General features: G+C 33.6%; 2 protein-coding genes across 2 annotated transcripts; one reads left to right on the forward strand and one right to left on the reverse strand.

The window, feature by feature from the left end:
- The first annotated feature begins 988 nt into the window (after positions 1 to 988).
- LOC134249154 (calmodulin-like) lies at positions 989 to 4489 on the forward strand. Its single transcript, XM_062731509.1, has 5 exons — positions 989 to 1081; positions 2370 to 2463; positions 2612 to 2755; positions 2863 to 3108; positions 3892 to 4489. The coding sequence occupies exons 2-5, from the start codon at positions 2427 to 2429 to the stop codon at positions 3918 to 3920; spliced, it is 456 nt and encodes a 151-aa protein (XP_062587493.1). The 5' UTR covers positions 989 to 1081; positions 2370 to 2426; the 3' UTR covers positions 3921 to 4489.
- Positions 4490 to 4653: 164 nt separating this feature from the next.
- On the reverse strand, positions 4654 to 19704 carry LOC134249155 (protocadherin-23-like). Its single transcript, XM_062731510.1, has 18 exons — positions 19594 to 19704; positions 12606 to 12692; positions 12075 to 12254; positions 11885 to 11948; positions 11577 to 11752; positions 10849 to 11025; positions 10571 to 10689; positions 10229 to 10409; positions 9846 to 10004; positions 9511 to 9648; positions 8465 to 8593; positions 8146 to 8325; positions 7820 to 8019; positions 7158 to 7469; positions 6573 to 7015; positions 6268 to 6392; positions 5727 to 5801; positions 4654 to 5543 (listed from the first exon to the last, which is right to left on the reverse strand). Exons 1-18 carry the CDS (start codon positions 19667 to 19669, stop codon positions 5536 to 5538), a joined length of 2829 nt encoding a protein of 942 aa, XP_062587494.1. The 5' UTR covers positions 19670 to 19704; the 3' UTR covers positions 4654 to 5535.
- Between the last annotated feature and the right edge of the window lie 3043 nt (positions 19705 to 22747).

Below are 22747 nucleotides of genomic sequence, written 5' to 3' on the forward strand. Positions count from 1 at the left end.
GGTACTAACCTGCAAATACCCAATTAGGGTGTTTTAAGCATATTCAGCGACTCTTCTTATTGGGTATACCCAATAAGCAAAAAGTACCCAATAAGTACAATCTTGGCATAAAAAATACCCAATAAATGCACTCTCGTAAACACAGACGGACGGAAATACCGATTACTATATACCCTCCCACTTTTCAAGCGGGGGGTATAAAAATAACCTTAAATATTAAGATTTCTGTTACCATCATAAGGATTTTATAATCAGTAATGTACATAGAATGTAAATGTTTTTAGATTATCTTTTAAATTGATTTTTAAAAGTAGCTGTTAAATTAACGAATTTTGAAATCTGAACAAATACTCATAGATACTCGTAGATAAGATAAACCTTTGTATCCATCTACGTATTATGTTTATATATGTGCTTGATTCACAAAAATACAAACATAAGCGATTTTGAATCTATATTTTTTTTATATGACACACATCAAGACTCGGAATATTGAACGGTAAATTTAATTTCATTGTGTTCAGGATATAAAAAATGTTTAAAGATTTTGTCCCATCTATAATTATACCAATATTCATACTGTAGAAAATTGATTATTAAAATAAAATAAAACATCACGACGCATAAAACAAAAACAAGCAAAGAAAACAATTCAAATTTGAAAAGAGGAAATGCAAAAAAAATCATGCAAATGATTTTTGCCTTATCTCCCGAATGCACTTCGCATTGTAACAAAGAACTCTTAAATAGGCGTATTTTAAACCTATTATTTAGAGATTATGATTAATAGCGATACATCTAAGATCTTTATAATCAGTCACTAATACAGGAGGTGCAAGATTTTCGACCAAAGGTCGCTTGCCGAGGGGTTGGATACCATCAAAATGCTTAGAGCATTATTCAAATTAAACGATTTAAGGTCGAGTGCAATTGTGTTTATTGGTGTTTAGGAGTCACCTAGATTAGCAAGAATTAATGTATCTATAAAAACTAAGCCGCTTTTGAAGAAATGAGACATGTTTCATGTATAGACGTCCAGACACAAGTTCTTAAAATAATTGGTTATATTTAAGCAGAGGAGGTAGGTAATTTATTTTTACATTTCAGAAAAATAGAATGAAGTTCTGAAATATTGTACATGAATTTTAGTGCACAATCATGTTTGTTACCTTCGTTATTTAATGTTTTCGTTGATCATAAATAGCCATAATTTCGCATTGTCCACCGTATTTTAGTCCATAAATAAGTATATCGGACGGATCTTAAAAGGATACTAGTAAACTGTAAATACTCTAAGATTTGAGAGGGAAATAGTTTACTAATATTTTAAGAACAGTAACGAAATCATAACTTAAAATCTGAATAAAGTTTGCCAGTAAATTAAAGTTGCATGATTTCGTAAGACTTTGTCACAATGTTTATGCACAAAATTTTATATATATATTTAATACATAAAAAAAAGACGCAAAGTCGCAGATCTAATATAATTAAGCACCAACGAAAATTTATAATTTATATTTTAGGGTTTTGGTCACTTTATGTCTAATCGAAATCAGTCAAAAATATGCATCAATCCCTGCATCAGATATGGTTTGTGTTTTTTTTTATCCCTAAATAGAAAAAATATAATATATGTCTTTTTTTCATCAAAAATGTTAATTTGTGCATCTAGTGTAATTCCTATTAACTTAAAAATAATATTAATGTGTTATATTTCCAAACTATTTTCCAAGCAAACATTCAAATGTTAACCCAATTTGTTCATTAAATTATTTATACATTAAAGTAGAAAAGGACCTAATTATACCATTCATTCTACGAAATTTGAACCCGCTGCTAAGACCAATTTGATTTAAACTAATTATAGGATTTATTTTTGGTGACACTAATACTTTGTACGTATAAGTTAAATCTGTTTTCTAGCTTTAACCTTCGTTTGTTTACTCGTGATTAACGTGACTTAACTAGGATTCAAAGATATATTTAATCAATTTATTTCCTATATATTCAATCGCTTACATAAAAAGTCTTCAAAAAGTTGTATTTGGGGTTCTTTATATACATGTAGTTTTGAAGTCGTTTTCAGACTACAAACAACCAGTCCTTGGAACTATGTATTTGAATATATCGGAGGGAGGTTACAATGAAGAGTTAAATGGTTGGAAAATCAATGAACACCTTATAAATACTATAATTAGAGAGAGAATTAGCAAACATGTTAAGAGTCCGGTAACTAATACTTATTTGTGAAGTCCTGATTTTTCAAAGTTGGTGAACTTCCATTGTGGTGATTTAAATATTCAGACGCCGTACATAATTAACACACTGTGTACTATACATGCAAAACTGAAACATTTTTTCTGTTTTAGCAACAAGAGAAGTTGGACTTGGTTTAGATTAGAGTTCATTATTTCAAATCTTGAGTCATGGCAAATCTCTCAGAAGAAGAAAAAGAGGCGTTAGGTAAGCAAACTCTCTCTCTCTCTCTCTCTCTCTCTCTCTCTCTCTCTCTCTCTCTCTCTCTCTCTCTCTCTCTCTCATTTCTTTTAATTGCACAAATGACTTTCTTTAAAAGACATGATTAATAACTTTTGCAACGTGCATTTCACAGAAATCAAACGATCTTTCGAGTACTTAGATGTCAATAAAGATGGAAGGATATCGTCTGCTGAGGTCGTGAGAGGAACCCAGATTCACGGTTTAAATCCTACCAGGAAAGAGGCTAGTGAAATGATAGCAGAATTGGACACCAGTGGTAATTCATTTATACCTATCAAAAAAATAAACGCTAAATATACTTCATAACTGGATAACCCTTATGTTTAATTCTTATGAATTCTGGCGACGTTATATTAATTGCAGGCAATGGCTATGTTGAATTCGAAGAATACGAAAAGTTTATGAAAAAGGAACTGAAGAAATTGGATTATGAGCAAAAACTTTTCATGGACGCTTTTAAGAAATTCGATAAAGATGGAAATGGATTTGTATCATTTGAAGAACTGAAAAAAGCTTTATGTGGTACAGGCGACAGAATGTCGGACGAGGATGTAAAAATGTTCTTTGATGAAGCAGATCTGAATAAGGATGGTAAAATAGACTACAAAGGTAGGGGATAACTACAGATGTGTCCTTAAAAATCACGCGTTCTATTGTATGTTTATATTCGATGGAAAGAAGGGGAATTAAGGGTGTACATGATTGGTTTATAGTATTCCAAATGCGTACTTAACTACAGTATATTATACTATACTACCTAACTAATAGTCTAATTGACGTTTATTAATTGCAGTGAAAATTGTTCTAAGGTTGTTCTAAGACCAAATGCCCTGATTTCCAAAGTCAGAATAAAAAGGTCAAAAAAGCTTATAACATGAAATATCATTAAGAATTCTGAAAATTGAGATTGCCTTGTTGTCTCATGTTGATGATCAACTATGGAATCTTCACAATGTCAGTAGAGCACATGTACATGTATGTACCCACAAAACTTTGACATTGAGAACATTTTAAGTAAAAAAGTAACATGGCCAGACATTGTTGTATGAAGGGAAAATCTCTAAGAAACGTTTGCCATGTTTTACCAAACAATTGGGAAGAGAAAATGAAAGACATGAAACAAGATGGGTGTAGGAGGCCATGGAAAGAAAAACAAATGGGATAAAAGGGGAGGGAAGAGGGGATCCCTTCTGTTCCTTATATAATTATGTATCAGTTTTATTAATAAAATAGGATTTTAAGCTTAGTTTGAATTTTCTATTTTACATGTTGGCATAGAATATGTTCAGTTCATTAGAAAAAAAATATCGCAATACAATATAAATCCATTCAGGAAGATTATTCAATTCTTCGCTATATTCCTTGATAAAAATGCTATTTTTTTATTTTCAGAATTCGTCACATGGTTTTCAAGCGCGTAGCTTGTGCATAGACAATCAAAAACGCACCTCAACAATCTTCTGAACTTTTATGGCATTGGTTCTAAGGATATAAACGTCATTTCTTATACCGGTAATAATATCTCTTGTAGACATTAACATTCTTACATAACATTATGGCATGTATAAATGCATGTATACGTGTACAACAAAGTGCTGTACACACGAGACCGGACAGAAAACAATGCTGATAGAATTTAAACCTCTGAGGTGTATTCTCTGATCAAGGATTAACTTGTAAATTTAAAAAGATTGATTTAATCATTCTTCTCAAAAGAAAAAAATGCTAGGATGATATCAGATGGTTTATTTAGAACTACTCAAGCGAAAATAACAGCTTTAAAACGCGTAATGTGTTACGTAATATCAATTTGCTAAGTATTTACATAACAAAATTAATTTTAAAACAGAAAACTACATGTTTTTATTTAAAAAAAATATTCTTGATGTGTGGTTTGAAGAGAAAATTATTGGTGTTTTGACTTTCTATTAATAAAAATTAACCAAGAAAGATGCAGATATATTATTTCTATGAACCAACGTTTGTAATATTTTATTTACTCTATACAATAAATCAATTGTTAACATTTATGAAAACTTTCTTTTTTCTCTTTTTTTCTGTTCAGATAAGCATACGTTAATTGGGGGTCTTTACATATACTACTCAGTATGTCGTTATATTTGACCCATTGAATGTTGAATTGCCACAAGCTTACAGTCAGGTTGTACATGTATCTGAGGAATTTAATTATTTAAGGAAGCTCTAAACACTGCACACTAAAGAGCTCTACTTGTAAGGTAGTTTTATGCAGTTAGAGTGATCTACCCTTAGAAGTAAGATTATTAAAATTGTTATTTACAATTAATTACAGTATTTGTGAAAGATTCAAATATTTTTAGCATTATATAACACCAAAATAAGTAATTGAATTCATTATTTTTATGAATTTTCCCAATGTAAGTAAACGACAATGATTTCTGCTAACAAATAGTCTATTGTCTTTGAACATTTTTCCTGCGAAAGTAACGCAGGTACCCTATGTTATAAATGAATGAAAATGTTTCAATATGCACACCTTCATATGATATATTTTTCTCTAAGACCTAAAAATAGTCTTTATCAGTGTTTAGAGCTAAAGCAATCGAAAATTTAACACAATGATTTTCCTAACCTCTAAATCTAATTTCTTGATTATCAAAGAGAAAAAAGAAAATCATGCATAATAAAATAAGTAAATAAATAAAATAAAACGCATGAACAAGGATATCTGTATTATAAGTATCGTGATGATGATTTATATTTCTGTTGAAAAAAACTAGACATAAATTCGTGATAAGGGGACAAAACAGTGGGTTTTTATGCGTGTAATCGAGATATAAAACTGTTGTCACACTGCATTTCATTCATTGCAAAATGTTTATGCATGCACAAGAGCCATATATTATGCATATTGTATGACATGTTTCAAAACAAATATTTTTGTATTTTTAAATCCATAAAGTACCAAATAAAATACCTAAATGTTTGTATACGTTTGTAAAAACCGTCGAATAGATTTGATACATATCATCTTCTATCCCAATAGATGTTAAAAACTCAAAATTCTGCAAAAAACAATACAGTAAGTCATTATTGATGACATTATTAAAACCATTAAATCATGATAACGTGTTTAAGGTTATATCAATGATTCAATTTCTTTGGAATAAATACATTGCATGATTAATCGACAAAACCTTACCATCGTATTTGTTTAAGTTCATTGTAAACCACATTTCTTTACTTACGATTCGTCTCGCGGAATAGTTGAGGCACAACATCTTCATAAGTCGGCGGTGGACTGGTGTTTGTTGGGGCGGGGACTGCATAAGAAAATGATAGAGGAATAATAATAAAAGTTCTAAAACTGAAAGCATGTCATATCAAGAGGAACCTTATGCTGTAATTATAGTACATGATTTTATTTTTCTCCCTTTTCACTATCTCTTGCTTATAACTAACTTTTCAATTTCCCCCATACGTATGTTAAATATATCTACGGAATATGAGGCATACTGAAATTTCTACCAAATTTCATTTACAGTAGATTTTTTAGCAAAAGAAATTTTTCCCTGAAAAAATTCTACGTTTTGGAGAAATAACTCAAAGTGAATAAGATCCATATCTCATACTGCTGATTTTTTCATGATAAAATCACTAACAAGGATCTCCTGTTAAAAAGCCTGCATTTTAAAGACTCGGCCTGGGTAATAAGTCCCCCCCCCCTTTTTTTGTTCGTTGGGCCTGAATTAGCATAACAGCTTTCCTGGAAAAGAATATTACACTTACGAGATTGTTCAGGAGGTCTAGTTGCCTTAGGTTTGGGAGCAGGTTTGTGTCTCTTGAATTCGGGTTCGTCCGGTGTAGAAGTTGGCGCCTTCTTGCATTTTGAAGCAACACTACTAAGTCCATTGCTAAAACATAATGCATGACAATGTGTGGCATCCATTGAACATAGATTACACAGGTGCAATTGTCATCCGGAAATATTTTTAAAACATAAGCAAGAAACAGTAGATACCAAATACTTCAAATAATTAACATAGAAATCGAAATTTTAATTAATTTACCTATCTATAAAGAGGTTTACTTACCCAATCTTCCCCACAACTGAGGAGACTGCAGACTTGATACCGCCCGGTAAATAGTAAAATATCATGCCGAACATGAGTAAGACAAAAGCGACTGACGCAGTAGCCAAAGGAAGGGCAACATACATGTTCTCCGGGTTAGTGAAGGTAGAAATCATTTTCTCTGTTGTCGTTGTTGTGCTGGTGGTCGTCGTCAGGACAACATTCACGGTAACCTGAATGGTGGAGTTTCTACCAGCTCTGTCAGAAGCAATGACTTTGAAAGACAGAGTACTTCCGGAGCACATGGACGTTAAAAGGTCTTTCGTGTAGATAACGCCATTTTCTTTAATGCCGAAGAATTCCTTGGCAAGGTTGCTCTGGTCCAGTAAGTAGTAGATGGTGCCGTGATCAGTATCGGCACCGTCACTTTCAAACGCGGTTACTTTTGCAACAGTTGTCAACATCTGGATAACGAGCAAAAAAGAGATATGTACTTATTTTGTAGTTTTTGATTATATTTGAGACAGTAGATATATATCTATCCAAGAAAATTATTAGAAATATTTTGTAGAGTGGCCTATGGCACTAAAGTCTATTCGTGCTCACCTCTGCAATACATTCAACATACACGGAAATGGACGACTGAGAAAATCTTGGAGCAGCCTCGTTCTCATGCTCTACAGTTATGGACAATTCTGCCGAATCTCTCAGGCTTCCATCAGAAACATACACGGTACACATGACGTTTGTAGGGACCCCACTTGTATCTAGGTCATAAGCATTCTTAAATTGAATCGAACCTGTAGAGGATCCAAAAGTAAACCGACCAGTGTCAGCTCCGCAATCAAACTCGAACGCCACCGTGTCTCCATCCGGGTCGTTGTATTTCCACTGAGGGGTATTTAAACTCTGTCCTGCCTTTAATTCGAAATGGAATTTGAAAGGAAATTAATTTAAGCTAGACTCATAAATCCAGCACTATGTGTTACTATGCCCAAAATAATAAATTTATGTTTTTTTAACCACCACCAGCAGCTCTTCAAATATCATTTTGAAATGTGTTTTTCTGCTATTTCCACAGACCAAGAATGCACATACAGTATAAAAACTTTATATATATATGCATGTATGATTTAAAGGAGTTTTTAGAAAAAAAACATGTCAACTTCACATCCAGATATGGTGAGAAACTTTATTTCTGAATATGATAAAAAAAAACCACTTTTTTTTAAAGAAAATTCATCAAAAATATATTTTCTTAAGCATACCGGTCCCTCTGTAGTTGAAACGGAATAATACTTCTGTAGAAATACCGGACTCTCGTTCTCATTGGTAACGGTTATATAGAAGTACTCTGTATCAAAGTACTTCCCATCAGAGACAGACAGCTTCACTCGGTATACCTTGTTGCTATCTTCCAAGCTTTCTCGGTCTATTGTATTCCAAGAAGTGGTTCTAAGCTCTCCAGCTTGGGAAAGAAGAAATAATTTAACTTATTAATTTGTGTTCACCCTCTGACGTTCAAACGGTGAGTTCATTTATTAAATTCCCATATCTTAAATAGAGCTTTTTTTCTAAAGAGAACATTTTGTACTTGTTTTATCCAGTTCGAACAAGCTACTGCCTTCTCCATGAGAAAAGCTGGCAGCGAACGTCAAGGTATCCAATGGGTCAGGATCAGTCGCCGAAAAAGTATAAATGGACGTAGATGGCCCTGAATTCTCCATAACAGTCAAACTCTTGACATTGGTCAACACAGGCTTATTGTTGATATCTGTGGAATTTAACGAAATATAATTTGTTTGATAAAATAGTAGTCCAAGATTTGACAATTTAGATTAACAAATGAATATAGTAATCAATCGCTATGTAAGGAGGGTTCCAAAATGGTCCGTAACTAAATATTGACTTACTAACAATGGTGACAGCAATAGACTGTCCCGTAACTGTGTTGTGACCAGAAGAGTCCTGTAAAGTCAACGCCAGAGAGTATGCACTATGGGAATTGTGCAGTAAATTTGCATTTACTACTAACTGGCCATCTGAAAATACAATGAACGTGTTCAGAGCAAGATTTATTATCTACAAAAAAGAGATCAATAGATCCAGAGATTAATTTCTTTGTACACTACATATAAATATCAATTTGATCATAATATTTACTTGCCGCAAATCACTTTTTAAAAATTAGAATGGCATACAAGATCCCTTTTTGTAGGAAGTGAGTACTGAGTTCATATTACATTGTACAATGAAGCGCATTGAAGATGAAACGTTCTGATCATGTTTTGAACGTCAATTATAACATTATGACACGCCCATTTCTTCAGAAACGAAAAAAGAAACATTCGTCGTAATGTTTTAGGACACCCCACTCTTCGCGACAAGCAACATGAGTTTCACTGAAATAGAGATTTTTTAAAGTTATAAAAGTGAGTTAGAGAGTCCCAGCTTCTGTAAAACACGTAATTACAACGAATTTGTATAAATTATGAATTTATCATGTTTATTGAAGTTACCATAACACAAGTATTGGTCGAACATGTGCTTACTCGCTGTGTAAGTAGACCGTCAATTTGATTGGCTGTTATATTTATAGAATACCTGTTCTACAGGTATTCGAATGAACCATTTGACCGATTTCTCCTTTCTGAAGAAATAGGCGTGTCATTGTATGACAATCATCGTTCTAAAGATAGCTCAAAACGTTCCAGTCAAAAGGAAAATTTTACCACTTCAGTGCGCTTCATTGTAGTTCTAAAAGTTATATTCAGCCCAGCTTTTCCCTTCTTTACATACATAAATATCTCTTCAGGTGTAATTATTATATTTCACTCATAAGTTCATAAATACCAGATGGAAATGAGCGGAAAAGGTGCTTCATAAAATAATGCATTCACTTGACAGATGTAAATTTTAAGGTTATTTGTTGCCATTCAACAAATATTGATTAACTTACTGTTTAGCAGAAGGAACGGGCAGTTTGACGGTGAACACGACATAGTCAACCAAAGTTCGTCATTTTCAGGATCACTCGTGGATACTGTGAAGATGACGTCACCAATACTTGCTTGTTCGGCATCTACTGTGACTTGCCCTGAATACATTAAACCATTTTATTGACTTATCTATATCTGCATGTTCTTTAAAATGTGCTGATATACATAATTGAGAGAATGGACACAAAGATATATTGCTAGATTATTTTGATTTTATTTTGTATTTTAGTAAATTCTGTTGAGCTTTCATTCAGAAAGTGACTGTTGTATTATGTTTACATAGTACACATCGTACAGAAATTATTGTGGAACTGCGGGGGTTCGTTCCGTTTGATGCTGACAGTGTAAGTTCCTGTTGCTGTGTTTGTGTTGTCCGAACACTCCACTTTTAAGTTGTATGTATTCTTTGTGTCATATGATAGCTGTGGCCAATCATACACAAATATGTCGTAGGCTGAAATAGAATCATATTATTGTGTAAAAGTTCTAATACTTGAAGTATTTACAAATAACTGAAATAAGACAGCTATTAATAACAAATTGCAAAAGGTTTGCTGGAAAGAATGAGAGAACATCAACGTAAATGGCGTTATATTATATATTTTTATTTAACACATATTTATTGCAAAGATGGGAATATTTCGTTTATCAGAGGTCTAATCAACTAGCAATAATTACTTTTAACAGCACTGGACGTCTGTCTGCAGTGAAAGGGACCTTCGCTGGGGTTCGCTATGTCGCAGTACACGGGGTCGTTTGTGGAGGAGTCGCTAGTCTGTATGGTGTACAGGGACTGCTGGGTCTCCGTGTCTTCCGAGAGGTCCTTATACTGAGCCCCAAGATTTGTAATCGAAAGAGGCTGTAAAAATAAAACCTATAGGATCAGGCATGGCCCAGGCTTGACAGAACCCAGTTTTCCTCAGACTGCTTCGTCTATACGAACACATTGTACATGTAGAAACATCAAAACACCCAGAATATTTGGGTAATGTATACTATATACTTGTGTATAAATCTTACTGCATTAGCTACAGTTATTGTCAGTGTCCTTGAGGACTGCCGCATGCACGCATCCATGATGTAGAACTCCATAGTGTACGAGCCCTCTGGTATGTACGCCGAATCTGTTTTAACTTCGACTAAAAAATAAAACAGCGTAGATTGATCTAAATGAAATTAACTCTTTTAATAATAAAAATGTCATTTATAACCAAAACAAAATTCTTATTGACTGACTGAAAGAACTCTAAGGAAAACTGGTCCAATAGTTTCGAAATTGCAGTAGATTGTGTACTTACGTGTAGAGGAGTCCAAAACGAAGTACTTGCTGGAGTACAGCTTTTGTTCGATAAAGAGATCAGTGTTCAAGGTTGCTTGGTCTAAGTAAGAGTAGGTCACATCCGTGACCTTGGTTCCAGTAGGATTGGTGTCTGTTATAGTGACCGATGTTGGAAAGGTCAGGGTTGGCGTGCTACCTAGTGAAAAGAAAAAAAATCAAAGACATTCTGTTTGTTTGCAAGTAAATTCAAAGTGTACATTCATGCACGCCTGACGTTAACAGTTTCATCAGGTGTTTATATATCTTTTAAATCTTTTCTAATAGAAATTGTCTTCTCTACTAGAAAGGTATGGTTCCTGAAAAATCTTTTTTATGATCTTGGCCACAATTTGAATACACATGTAAATTAATGAAGCTTAATATGTTAATTTAGTCATTAACATTCAAATTACCATCAAAAGGTTCAAGTCCATTTCAAAATTTTATTTTCAAAGTTCAAGAATTTGTCACTTTAGATTCTAACCTCTATAAGTACTCTTTTTAAAAAAAAGACATTTCCGGTAAAGCAAACTTACAAAAATCAAGATAACTCTGCAATGCAAAATTATGAACTGTGTGAAAAAGATAGAGCCATGTAATAAGATGTCATAGTGTATCCCATAAGTTTCGTCTTCCGGACGTACTCATATATATATATAAACCACACACACGATATTTGAAGAAAGAAGTAAGAAATAGGAAATTTACCAGTAACAATATTGGCCCTTACACCAAACAAGATGTTGTATTGGGCACCAGAAGCACTTGACCAGTTTATGATCTTTTCTTTCTTGATGAGTTCTGGTGCAATGCCAGTCATATACTTTGCCATGATGTAGCTCGAGTCTGCACCATACCCCAAAACTGCATCACCGCTGAAATACCTTGATAAAACATTTTTTAAAAAAATTAATTCATTCTCAAAGTCAAGGCTCTTATAGGTCTCAATATTTTTTTCATTCAATTTTTAAGTATAATATTGCTAACGCTGAAAATGCAAAACAATATATTTGTACCATCCGATGAAATCGCCGTTTTGAATCTGCAATGTAGGATTCGATGATTGGGTTAAGGTATTTCCTAAAAAAGTTTATTTAAAAGCATGTAAAATACATTTGTAACATCGCTGTACTAAATATTAACGATACTTCTGTTAACCAAGGACCCTTTACATTTCAATGCAAATATTTGACTCGGAGCTCTTACCGACATCAGCAACTTTAATATGGTGCTCACTAACGCCCGAAATCATGAAAGTGTTGTCAGGCAGTCTGTGAAAGACAACAAATTTGATGTCACCCGTCGTCTTTGGGCGAAAGGTCCAGCTGCTGATGTGTCCACAGCATGAAGACATGAAATGACTGGACTCAACCATCCACAAAGATCCTGGGGAAAATATAATTCGAAAAAAATTATATAATTATTCAATTAAACTGTTTTTATTGTTAAATTAAGTGAACGTAGTCTGCAACGTTGTAAAATCGAATAATTGTAAATAAATAGTGTGTTACCAAAATACAAAAAATCTGTGTTTGAACCCAATTGTAATGATGACATCATTGATGTTTGTGCTGCTAGTGAATCTTGTGGGGGATTATGAATTTTGATGTTTTTTGTGTTGCAGATTTGTTCATTTGTGCGATTGTGTTGTTGTAGTTGTTGACAATGATGCACGTATTATACGCTGATATACATGTACATGTATTTGCTAGCGTGTGCAATGTTGGATAAACATACCTCTGTGCGTTGAGCTGGACGTAAAGTCTGAGGAACTGTAACTGTTTGGGTTGACGCCAACGGTGGTTGATGAACATCGCGGAATCGCTGCAATATGGACTCAATTAATTGATTAAATAATAAGATATCTTAAAATTGCGTCTTTGTCCTACAATTTCAATGATATATTTTTGAGTCCTTTTTATTGACTTTTTGGAATTTTATAAAACAACTTAGTTTCAAGCGCGATCACGTCAATTTTAGAGGAAACCGATTCCCCTGTGATCTACCATCTTCCGAAGTCAAGAGTTTCTGATCCGCTCCGCTCCACATTTATGTGTGGATCAAAAACTCTTGACTTGGGAAGGTGGTGATCTACCAGTTAAGTATAAAATTAAGATTAGCTTATCTCCAACAAATCATCCACTGCAGTATGGTTAACTTTAGTCTTGTCGTGTAAATAAAATCTGCAGATATTTTTTTTAATATGCACTTCAAAGAATTTCGAATTCTAACATGTTTAAATTCATTGCTTCCCCCATCCCCATCCCCCGATCCTTTTCATAGCACGACTTCTCTAAGACTGGGGAATTGAATTCATGCTTAATAAATTATTCCAAGCGATTTACGATTTATAAACAAACTATCTTCAATGTTACATACATGTACATTTTCAATGAAGCAGGAGATGTATGCGCAACAGAAGCAAATTTATAACAATTTTTAAGGCCAATGCAATTTGCTTGTCTTAACCTTTCTATTCGTATTTTGATAGAATGACTCTTTTGCTTACTAGTACCAGGGGTATATGTAATTGAATGATTTAATTCTCCCAGAAGCAATGTCCGGACCTGTAATAAGGTGAACATTTACTCAAACTAGTGCTAATTGTAACGGGAACCGTTACAGATGTTCCCCAAACGCTCCCCAACTCCCTTTCGGTGCCATGTTCCCTGTAAGCTTCATTAAATATGACAAACTCTGTGCATTTTTGACTTTTACATCGCTTTCCCAGAAGGATACCAATTATATTCAATTTTTTAGCATTGCACCCAAGCGCATGTGAATGCATGTGCGTTATGACCATATCATCTTGTCTACACTATTAATATTTTAATATACTATATATTAAAGCATTCAGTCCAAAAGTAATAAAAATCACTCATTCAAGAGTAATTTAAATATACTCGTTTCAAATGCACGCACGTGTGTGCACGTGCATGATGATCATACCTTGTTGTAGGAGTCCCTTACATCTATCAATGTTCTAAATCCCATCCTGTTTGGTTGAAAAACAAGGGAGTTATAGCCATTTAAAGTTTCAGCTAATCAGATTGCAGCACACGTGCATGCGCGTAATTTAATGATTTTTTTTCTATCATTTTGTAGGATATCCTAATGCATGACTATATTTTAAATTTGAATTCAAAAAATTTCGTAAAAAAAACAAAGGAGAAATAGCAATTTAAAGTTTCAGCCAATCATATTGCAGCACACGTGCATGCGCGTGATTTCATGATTTTTTTTTCTATATCATTTCGTAGGATATCCTAATGCATGACTATATTTTAAATTTCAAAGAATTTCGTCAAAAAACAAAGGAGAAATAGCCATTTAAAGTTTCAGCCAATCAGATTGCAGCACACGTGCATGCGCGTGATTTCATGATTTTTTTAATATATCATTTTGTAGGATATCCTAATGCATGACTCTATTTTAAATTTCAAAGAATTTCGTCAAAAAACAAAGGAGATATTGCCATTTAAAGTTTCAGCCAATCAGCTTGCAGCACGCGCACATGCGCATGCTTTCATGAAAATTTTTATATATCATGCGGTAGATCTTCATAATGTAGGACTATGTTCAAAATTTCAAAGGATTATGACAAGAAACAAGAAAGTTATTGAGACTTTAGTTCCAGCCAATCAGAGCGAAGCGCACGTGCATGCTCGTGAGATCTTGCTATTTTGACCATGCTATCTTGTTTATACTACTCATGTATCCTTACATTATGAGTTTCAAAAAATTTCATCAAAAAATAGAAAAGTTACGGCAATATCCATTATATTGGTAATTTCACCTATTGCACGTGCGCGCTCTTGCAAGCACGTGCGCGCAAAATGACCTTTGTTTGGCAACTCTACATAACATGCCTACTAACCCTAAAAAGGTTTCACCTAAGTCGGATGTGTAGTTTACAAGATCACTCGTGGACAAAATTTTCCCAGGAAGAAGAAAAATAATAATAATAATAATAATAATAATAATAAGAAACAGAGTAAAAACAATATGTTCCCCAACTTCGTTTGGGGAACATAATTACTCTGATGGCCTAGCGGTTAATCATTTAAAATTAACACTGTCCATTTAAACATTAAGTGGAAGTCTGTTATGGCAGTACAGTAAAACTATGCAACAAGTAAAGATTACACGTACATATAGTTTTATTAACAGTACGTATTTGAATAAAACAGCAAAGTTAACGACCATTTAATATATATATATATACAATAAAAAATGAATTACTATAGTACTTGGCAATGCGTAAAACAACGAGGGAGTCATGATGCAAGTACATTTTAGCTGACATTCATCAAAACGATACGATGTTGAACAGGACAAAAATTGTGAAAAATATATATACATGTAATTTAAGCAAACTGAAAGCATACAAGGGAGAGGGACAGTGAATGTCAACCCTGATAACACTTACATGTATACATACTAGATAGATCCAATAAGAAATATTTATAGACCTCCTCTCTGTATATAGATAATTTTGGTCATTAGCCGAACATTTACTTGGCACAACAAATAATACCCAAATGGGATTTCAAGCTGACATATATCATGGCATGTTAATTAGCATACAAAATAAGCATATGAAATTAAATGCGCATACATAGAACACAATGATAAAACTGTGAACAGAGAAGAAACGTTTTCTGTAGTTTGAAGTTATCGCCCTTAACTTTGTAAATAACATTCATTATTTTCAAAATTAACAATTCTGTCAAATTTCATTTAAAATTAAACAATCAAGAATAAACATTTTATGATTAAGTTTATGATAACGCTAAGAATTTTCTCTTTTTTTACGAATAAGTATTTTTGCAATAATTTTTATGATAAATAACTTTCAAATGAATACGAAAAATGCATACATAGAGTTTATTTCACAGGTCGTGAATATGACTGAGTTAGATAGGCAAAAAATACAAAAAGAAAGAGAGGTATATGAGTGGGGAGAGAGCGGAGAGGTAAGGGATAATAAGGAGAGAGAAGTATTATGGGAAAGTGGTAGCGAGGAAGAGAGAGAGAAAGAATGGGGAGGGAGAGTTACTCTCTTTATCTCCCCATTCTCTCTCCCAACTCTACCCACGCTCTCTCAACCCTCTTCTACCTCCCTACCTCGGGAGAGATAGGGTTGGGAGGGAGAAAAGGAGTGGGGAGACTGAGTAGAGAGAGAGAGAGAGTAGAGGGAAAGTGGAGAGTGGGATGGAGAGAGGGAGGAGAGAGAGGAGAGGGAGGAGAGAAAGGGAGGAGAGAAAGGGAGGAGAGAAAGGGAGGAGAGAGAGTGGAGAGAGAGTGGAGAGAGGGAGGAGAGCGAGTGAAGAGGAAACGGAGAGAGTAGAGAGGGAGGAGAAAGAGAGAGAGAGAGTGTGGAGAGGAGAGGGAGGAGAAAGAGTGAAGAGGGAGAGAGTAGAGAGAGAGGGGAGAGGAAGAGTAGAGAGAGAGTGAGGAGAGAGTGTGGAGAGGGAAATTGAGAAAGGAGAGTGGAGAGATAGTGGGATCCGGGAGAGAGAGAGAGTGGAGAGTGAGATTGGGAGGAGAGAGGTGAAAGGGTGAGGAGAGAATTGATGTGGGAAGAGACCTTATTAGAAAGTTCTTAACAGAATATGATTAAAGATTTTTAGATCAAAGGTTGGGGGCTGTGCAAAATATTCAAAAACAATTTAAAATATTGACCATTTTTCATGACGTCATTACGGCACTTTATATTTTTCAACTAAAATCAAGTAGTTCTGATTTCTAGGAAATTCACAGGGCCAATAGTAGAACATCATTTTAACCTTATTTCATTTTATTTATTTATTTTTGTTAGCTTTTACAAGTGTACAAAGCACAATAACGACATTCAAGAGAGATATTTTTGTTTTAAAGTGCCAGAATGGTCCCAAAGAACTATATGCGGTATATTGCATATATTTGCCCCCACAAAAGTCAAATTTTGAAAAATTCCTGAAATGTGCTGAATTCAATAAATTGTATGAGAAATATAAATTAACAGAAAATATTACAGTGTGAAAGCAGTGTATTCACAATTTTTGTTTTTATGACGTCACAAACTAGTCCGATTTTATAAAAAGAGGACAAAATGGGCAAAATTTCAACAAATTTAGCTTTAAAATTTATAGAGCGCAAGTTTGTTCAGGAACAATATTGACATATTTCATTGATATTATCATTCTCCACATTGTATCAAAATATTGATCCTGAACACACATGCGCTCGGTGACTTTTACTCAAAATATCGACGAAATATGTACATTTATCTGTAAAATTAATAAAAAATTGATATTTACGTCATGTTTGTGACGTCATTACGTACATATGGCGTCATTACTTATGAAAATATTCAGTGCTTTGAAATCAGCATAATTATATTCCCCTGTTTAAGAACTTAATTATATATACGAGGGACGTTCAATAAATAATGTCATTAGCTCGATGACATACAACATAGAAATCATATGACATTATGCTAGACTTTTTCTCATTATTGAATCTTCAATGAATAGATAACAGATTATGTGACCACTTTTCATCACATAGTTTCATCGTGAGAAGCTGGGAAACAAGGGCTATTCGAGACACTGCATTATAAATGAATGGTAAAGAAGCAGTAAACTGGAGTGAAAATAAAAGCTTCATTCAAGTTGCTGTAAAGCGTGTTAAAAATCCCAAAGAAATTTTCACTGAAATATGTGTCATTTACATCAACCAATGCCTGTTTTATAGACAAATAAGCATGTGGATTTCAATTATAAAAAAATATATAATGGGCATCAAAAATGGGTACCTTCCTTGCCAACAAAAATTATATTACACCTTATGTACTATTTGCTCAATTTCAACAAATAATATCTGATGATGTATGATCGACTGACTTTAAGACACATAGAAAATTTGATATACATCATATCGGGAGTACTTTACAAGGTTTATAAGAAACGTTTGACGGAAAAAAAGCTTTGTACTCAAAGATCACCCTATATTTTGAAAAATGAGTGTAAACGACAGCGTGTAGGAATGTCTTAAAAATTATTTGAAAATATCTATAATTGTATTTATCCTTGTTTGTTTCATATTCAAATAGATAATGGAACATGAATCTATTGCTTAAAACACTCAATACAAAATTTACCATAAGAGTACTTGATAAAAACAGCAATGGTACGAGAAGAGCAAAGGTATGCAAGAGCACAAAGACAGATTTATATGCAATTTTCTTAAATATTAGTGGTACTGTTGTTCAATTTCGTATTCGGGGAGACAGTTTAATTTCTGGAGGAGTCTAGAAAGCAATTTTTTTACAAAAAAAATCGAAAAGTTTATTAGAGGAAGGACCTAGAATCAGGAATCCACTACAATAAATTTCTTCATGACAGCGTCCAAACCCGCGCCCCTAAAGAGTAAAGGGGTTTTCGGGATAAAAAGAAAGTAAATATTTTTTCACATTAACAATATTCGCCAGATCTTTGACCTTTTGACTTGTTTCTATTTCCAAACTTGAAATACCACCTTTCAGAAAGAAGAAACAAGTCCAGGAAATCATTGGATCTGCCATTTTCCAGTATACTAAGGGTCACCCAAAAAAGGAGTTCTAAATACAATCAGAAATTAGATAAAATATTTTACGGACATCTGTTCTAATCAAAAGCGATTAATAAGTAAAATCATGAATACTAAATCATTGAAAAGCGTCTTTTGCTTCTTTCCGAGCCCCGATGACATTACTTATTGAACGTCCCTCGTATCTCCAACAAAGTTTGATTTGGGGGGGCAAATATTGGCGATTACCGAATAAAGTTCCTTGACGCACTTTGAGAATTTTTCTACCAAACACTGCATTTTTTTTTGTCAAAAAATGACAGGTACAGGGTCATTATTTTACGGGGTTATTTTTCTACAATCCACATGGAGAAAAAAGGACACAAGGCCATATTTTCTACGAATATATGGGTCATTAGAATATTGGCCATAGGTTTAAATGTGTACGTATAAAACTTATCCCAGGTCAATATATATTTAAGGGATCATTTTCCTTCGTTACATCTGTATATATAGCATGGTATATATAACGCCAGTGTCAAGGCCATCCGTCTTTAATTTTTAGTTTGAAACTTGTAAATAACATTGCATTGGAGCAAGCAAAAGGAATAAGTTCTGATAATCTTTTTGAAGATTGAATGAAAATTCTCGTTCACCCAATGTTTTAATTTTTTTGTTTTTATTATAAATTTTTTGGAGCAGGTCCATTCCCAAGTAACTACATGTATAAGCCCTACCTGGACCAAATGATGTATCTAGGGATGGACATTACCAGACTTGCTTTGGATGCTGGATCTGACCTGCATTTTCCAGATTAGTGACTAGGTTAAAGTTTTTATATTGACACCGTGAAACTTCTTCAACTTTTGTGCGCAGGCGTAAAATAAAGGGAAAAGGGAAGCAATATTTTGTGGAGCCAAACAAAAATTGTTCCTATAATTTTTCTCCATATAAAAGTAAATTAGTGAAACTAGTGAAATTTTCGGAAACGTAATGTTTTCAAGAACTGCGCAAATTTTGTAAATGTCCTGCAGAAATTCTACTTTTGTAGCCCCAATACAACTTCAAGAAAGCTACCAACATTTGATAACAGTAGATCATACAAATCATTAAAATTATTGTAAAATATTAGGGCAAAAAAGGTGGTCATATAGAAAGAATAAAATAAACTTACCTCCTAAATTGTCGAAACCTTGAGTAACAGAAATAAAAAGAACGATGAGAAAAATAGTGAGTTTCAAAGAATCCATGTTTAATTTTCTATCCAATTTATAAACTAGTTCAACAAAGTTCCTAACAGAAGAAAATTAAATTCTAAATGTCAGATATATACTTATCGCTAGATGAGAAAACAATAGTTGTCTTCGCGCTAAGTTGATTTTTAACAATAACTTATTAAGTGGAATGAAAGGCAATTTAAACACCTGTCATTTCAAGATATCAATTCTATATAGATCTATAAAGATTCGTAAATCCAGAAGAAAGATTTGCAGGACCATATTTTCTTTACTTGTCATTTAAATAAAAATTTCATACTTAGGAAATTGGTTTAAACTGAGACCTGCATGGGGTGTAAATTCGCGCGAAAGGGGGGGTGTGTCTTTCTACGATCACCTATAGGAGAAACGGGTGACATAACCAGAATTTTATATAGAACCCTGTTTTCTCGATTTTTCGTTTCTTTTTCTTTTTTAATTTAAAAAAAAAAACACTTGGCAAACCTTGTGTGTTTAAAATGATAAAAAAAATTAATGAACTTCAGTTAGTGAAATACGGGTTATTAACTTGCACTGGCTGTGTGTAAGCAGTGATTGTATGCCTAGTATATACAATTAATACATGTAGGGCCCTGTAAACTGATAGAATAAAAACTCTATATAATTCAACATGTTTAATACTGGTCTAACATGGATATCATGAAAATTGTACCTTTAACCCTTGACCTTATTTTCTGGATTTAATACTATTTATCAGTATTGATGTTAACGTATATTTTACCGAAATGGCCCTACATTGTATGGTATGTCGCTCCTGTTCCCCGCAATCGGTACATGTATAATGTAACAAATGTCTGTGAACTTTTACAAGTTATATATTTTAGAGCTCTCAGATGGTCTAAAATGACAAAGTGTGAAATTTAAAACGTCTTAAAAGTGTCCCAATTAATTCAAACTAATTGAGTTCTTGATGACGGCATATCCTAGCGGAGCCCCGATTCGGGGGCACAGGCACTAGTTTCGGAAATAAAGATCTATTTTTTTTAATTTTTTCCGAACCAAGTGCCTGTGTTTGGAAGACAGATCTCACTCCCATCACCATATACCGGATAATGATTTTAAACATCACTTTTAAACATCACTATTAAAACCATGGTTTATATAGCATTATGATATTTTGTTTGAATTTGTATCAATTTGATGTTTTAGCACATATATACATGTATAAATCCAAAAAAAAGTTTGGAAGTTTCATTTATATTGAGCATATTAGAAACGTGCTATAAAGAACAACACTTTTTAAAAAAAATACAGATTTCCGGATTGATCAACATGGAAATGAAGATGGGGGGTAGGGTGCGACTTACAAATCACAAATATCATGGTATCATCAGTCCTCTAGGAAGCAGTTTCAGTTTGTGGGAGGGGGGAGTATATTTTTGGGAACGGGGAGGCATCCCCCGGCCATGCCCCCCCCCCCCCCGGTTCTTAAAGCCATGATTAGTGAAGTGTGAGAAGGAAGATAGCTACTATTACATATTTATTCTCTATAATTTTTGCCTCAAACGCGTCAGTACATGCATGTACAGGGTTGTCCCGTCAAAAATCTTATATTTTAACAAGTTGTCTAGAATTTTGAAGAAATAATCATCACTGCGTTCTGAAGTTTTCACTACTCTTTAGTACATATAATATGAATATATATAGCAAATTTCAAATAGATATATGCATAAATAAACAAATTTTGATATTTTATGTTATATACTGTATCGCCCTACGGCGCACGGATTATAACGTCAAGTTGCTCTCTCAACCTCTCTCTCTCTCTCTCTCTCTCTCTCTCTCTCTCTCTCCCACTTAAATTTAGAAATTTTAATGATTTACATACGTGAGTGTTTATATCCAGAAGGAACCAATGTGGCACACTCGATGCGATTATTAGATGAAGATATTATTAGCAAGTTACGAACAGTATTCCCACCATCATTCAACTAACAGAGAAGCTCATATCGACGGTCGTTAACAGTGACAGCGTCTTTTGCAATTACAATGGCAGTCTGTCCACTTGTTTTGTACTACCTTGGGGCTTTCAATAAAGTAAAAAAGTTAAGACAAACTTCCATTTAAAGAATTCATATTTTAAAGATCTGGTGATATTTGTCATATTTTCTTTCCTCTTTGTATTTATTTAAAGTCTCTATATAGGTGTCATTACAACATCCTAATCTAACTTAACTGTTCTCCGGTGCGCCGTAACGTCATCAATATATTTTTCGTGTATTGTATTTATCACTTTCCCATTTCGAATGCTCGGAAAAATGCCAAAAATTAACCAAATGCCTTGAAATTTTCAAAAAGACGACAGAATTGATTAAGGAATCTAATTAGGACAATTTTTATCCTAGTCTTATGTATTGAAAACATTTATTACGAAATAATACTTGTATATTCTCTAATAAAACCTTGTTATTTTTACCGTGCGCCGTAGGACCATACCCTGTGCATATTCAAGCAGAATAAAATCTTTATTTTTGCATATATATAATCAAAAACATTATGATACACTTAAATATGATGAATAAACATTTTCTGAAAATTTCAGCTTAGTGCGCCCATTACTTTTTGAGAAAAGCGCTTTGTCCACGATTTTATGGGACAACCCTCGTACATGTGCATGTATGATGACATCCGCCATTAAAAATCTTATATTTTAAATTTATTTCTAAACAATGAGAATTTACAAGAAATATACATTACTATTATCCAAACATAGTCATTCAGTGATTTTTTTTCTAAGTTCCCTACACAGGACATGCAGGACTTGTTTCTGTAATAAATTTTTGACCTATAGTTTTCTGTATAATTTATTCCTGAAACATGTGCCTGTGGTTCCCTGGACTTTCAAAGTTCTCTCTCTCTCTCTCTCTCTCTCTCTCTCTCTCTCTCTCTCTCTCTCTCTCTCTCTCTCTCTCTCTCTCTCTCTCTCTCATAAAACGACTTTTAGAAATATAAGGGATATAATTAATTGTATCTGCCCATAAACAGATCTTTATATTTGAACACTTTTTCATCGGCCAGTTATTAATTTTAAATGCATAAATGAGAATAGAG

This window comes from Saccostrea cucullata, unplaced genomic scaffold, assembly GCF_032062105.1.
Source record: "Saccostrea cucullata isolate Sc308-1 unplaced genomic scaffold, CSIRO_AGI_Scuc_v1 ctg25, whole genome shotgun sequence".
In the NCBI taxonomy this organism is placed as follows: domain Eukaryota; kingdom Metazoa; phylum Mollusca; class Bivalvia; order Ostreida; family Ostreidae; genus Saccostrea; species Saccostrea cuccullata.

Bases quoted from the DNA above. Each gene is read 5' to 3' on its own strand.
- LOC134249154 (XM_062731509.1), top strand. From the start codon at position 2,427: ATGGCAAATCTCTCAGAAGAAGAAAAAGAGGCGTTAG. The intron at 2,756-2,862 runs GTAATTCATTTA...TATTAATTGCAG, and splicing joins AGCAGAATTGGACACCAGTG to GCAATGGCTATGTTGAATTC. The intron at 3,109-3,891 runs GTAGGGGATAAC...TTTTATTTTCAG, and splicing joins TGGTAAAATAGACTACAAAG to AATTCGTCACATGGTTTTCA.
- LOC134249155 (XM_062731510.1), bottom strand. From the start codon at position 19,669: ATGGATTCTTTGAAACTCACTATTTTTCTCATCGTTCTTTTTATTTCT. The intron at 11,026-11,576 runs GTAAATTTCCTA...TCTTTTCACTAG, and splicing joins AAGGGCCAATATTGTTACTG to GTAGCACGCCAACCCTGACC. The intron at 7,016-7,157 runs GTGAGCACGAAT...CTCGTTATCCAG, and splicing joins ATGTTGAATGTATTGCAGAG to ATGTTGACAACTGTTGCAAA.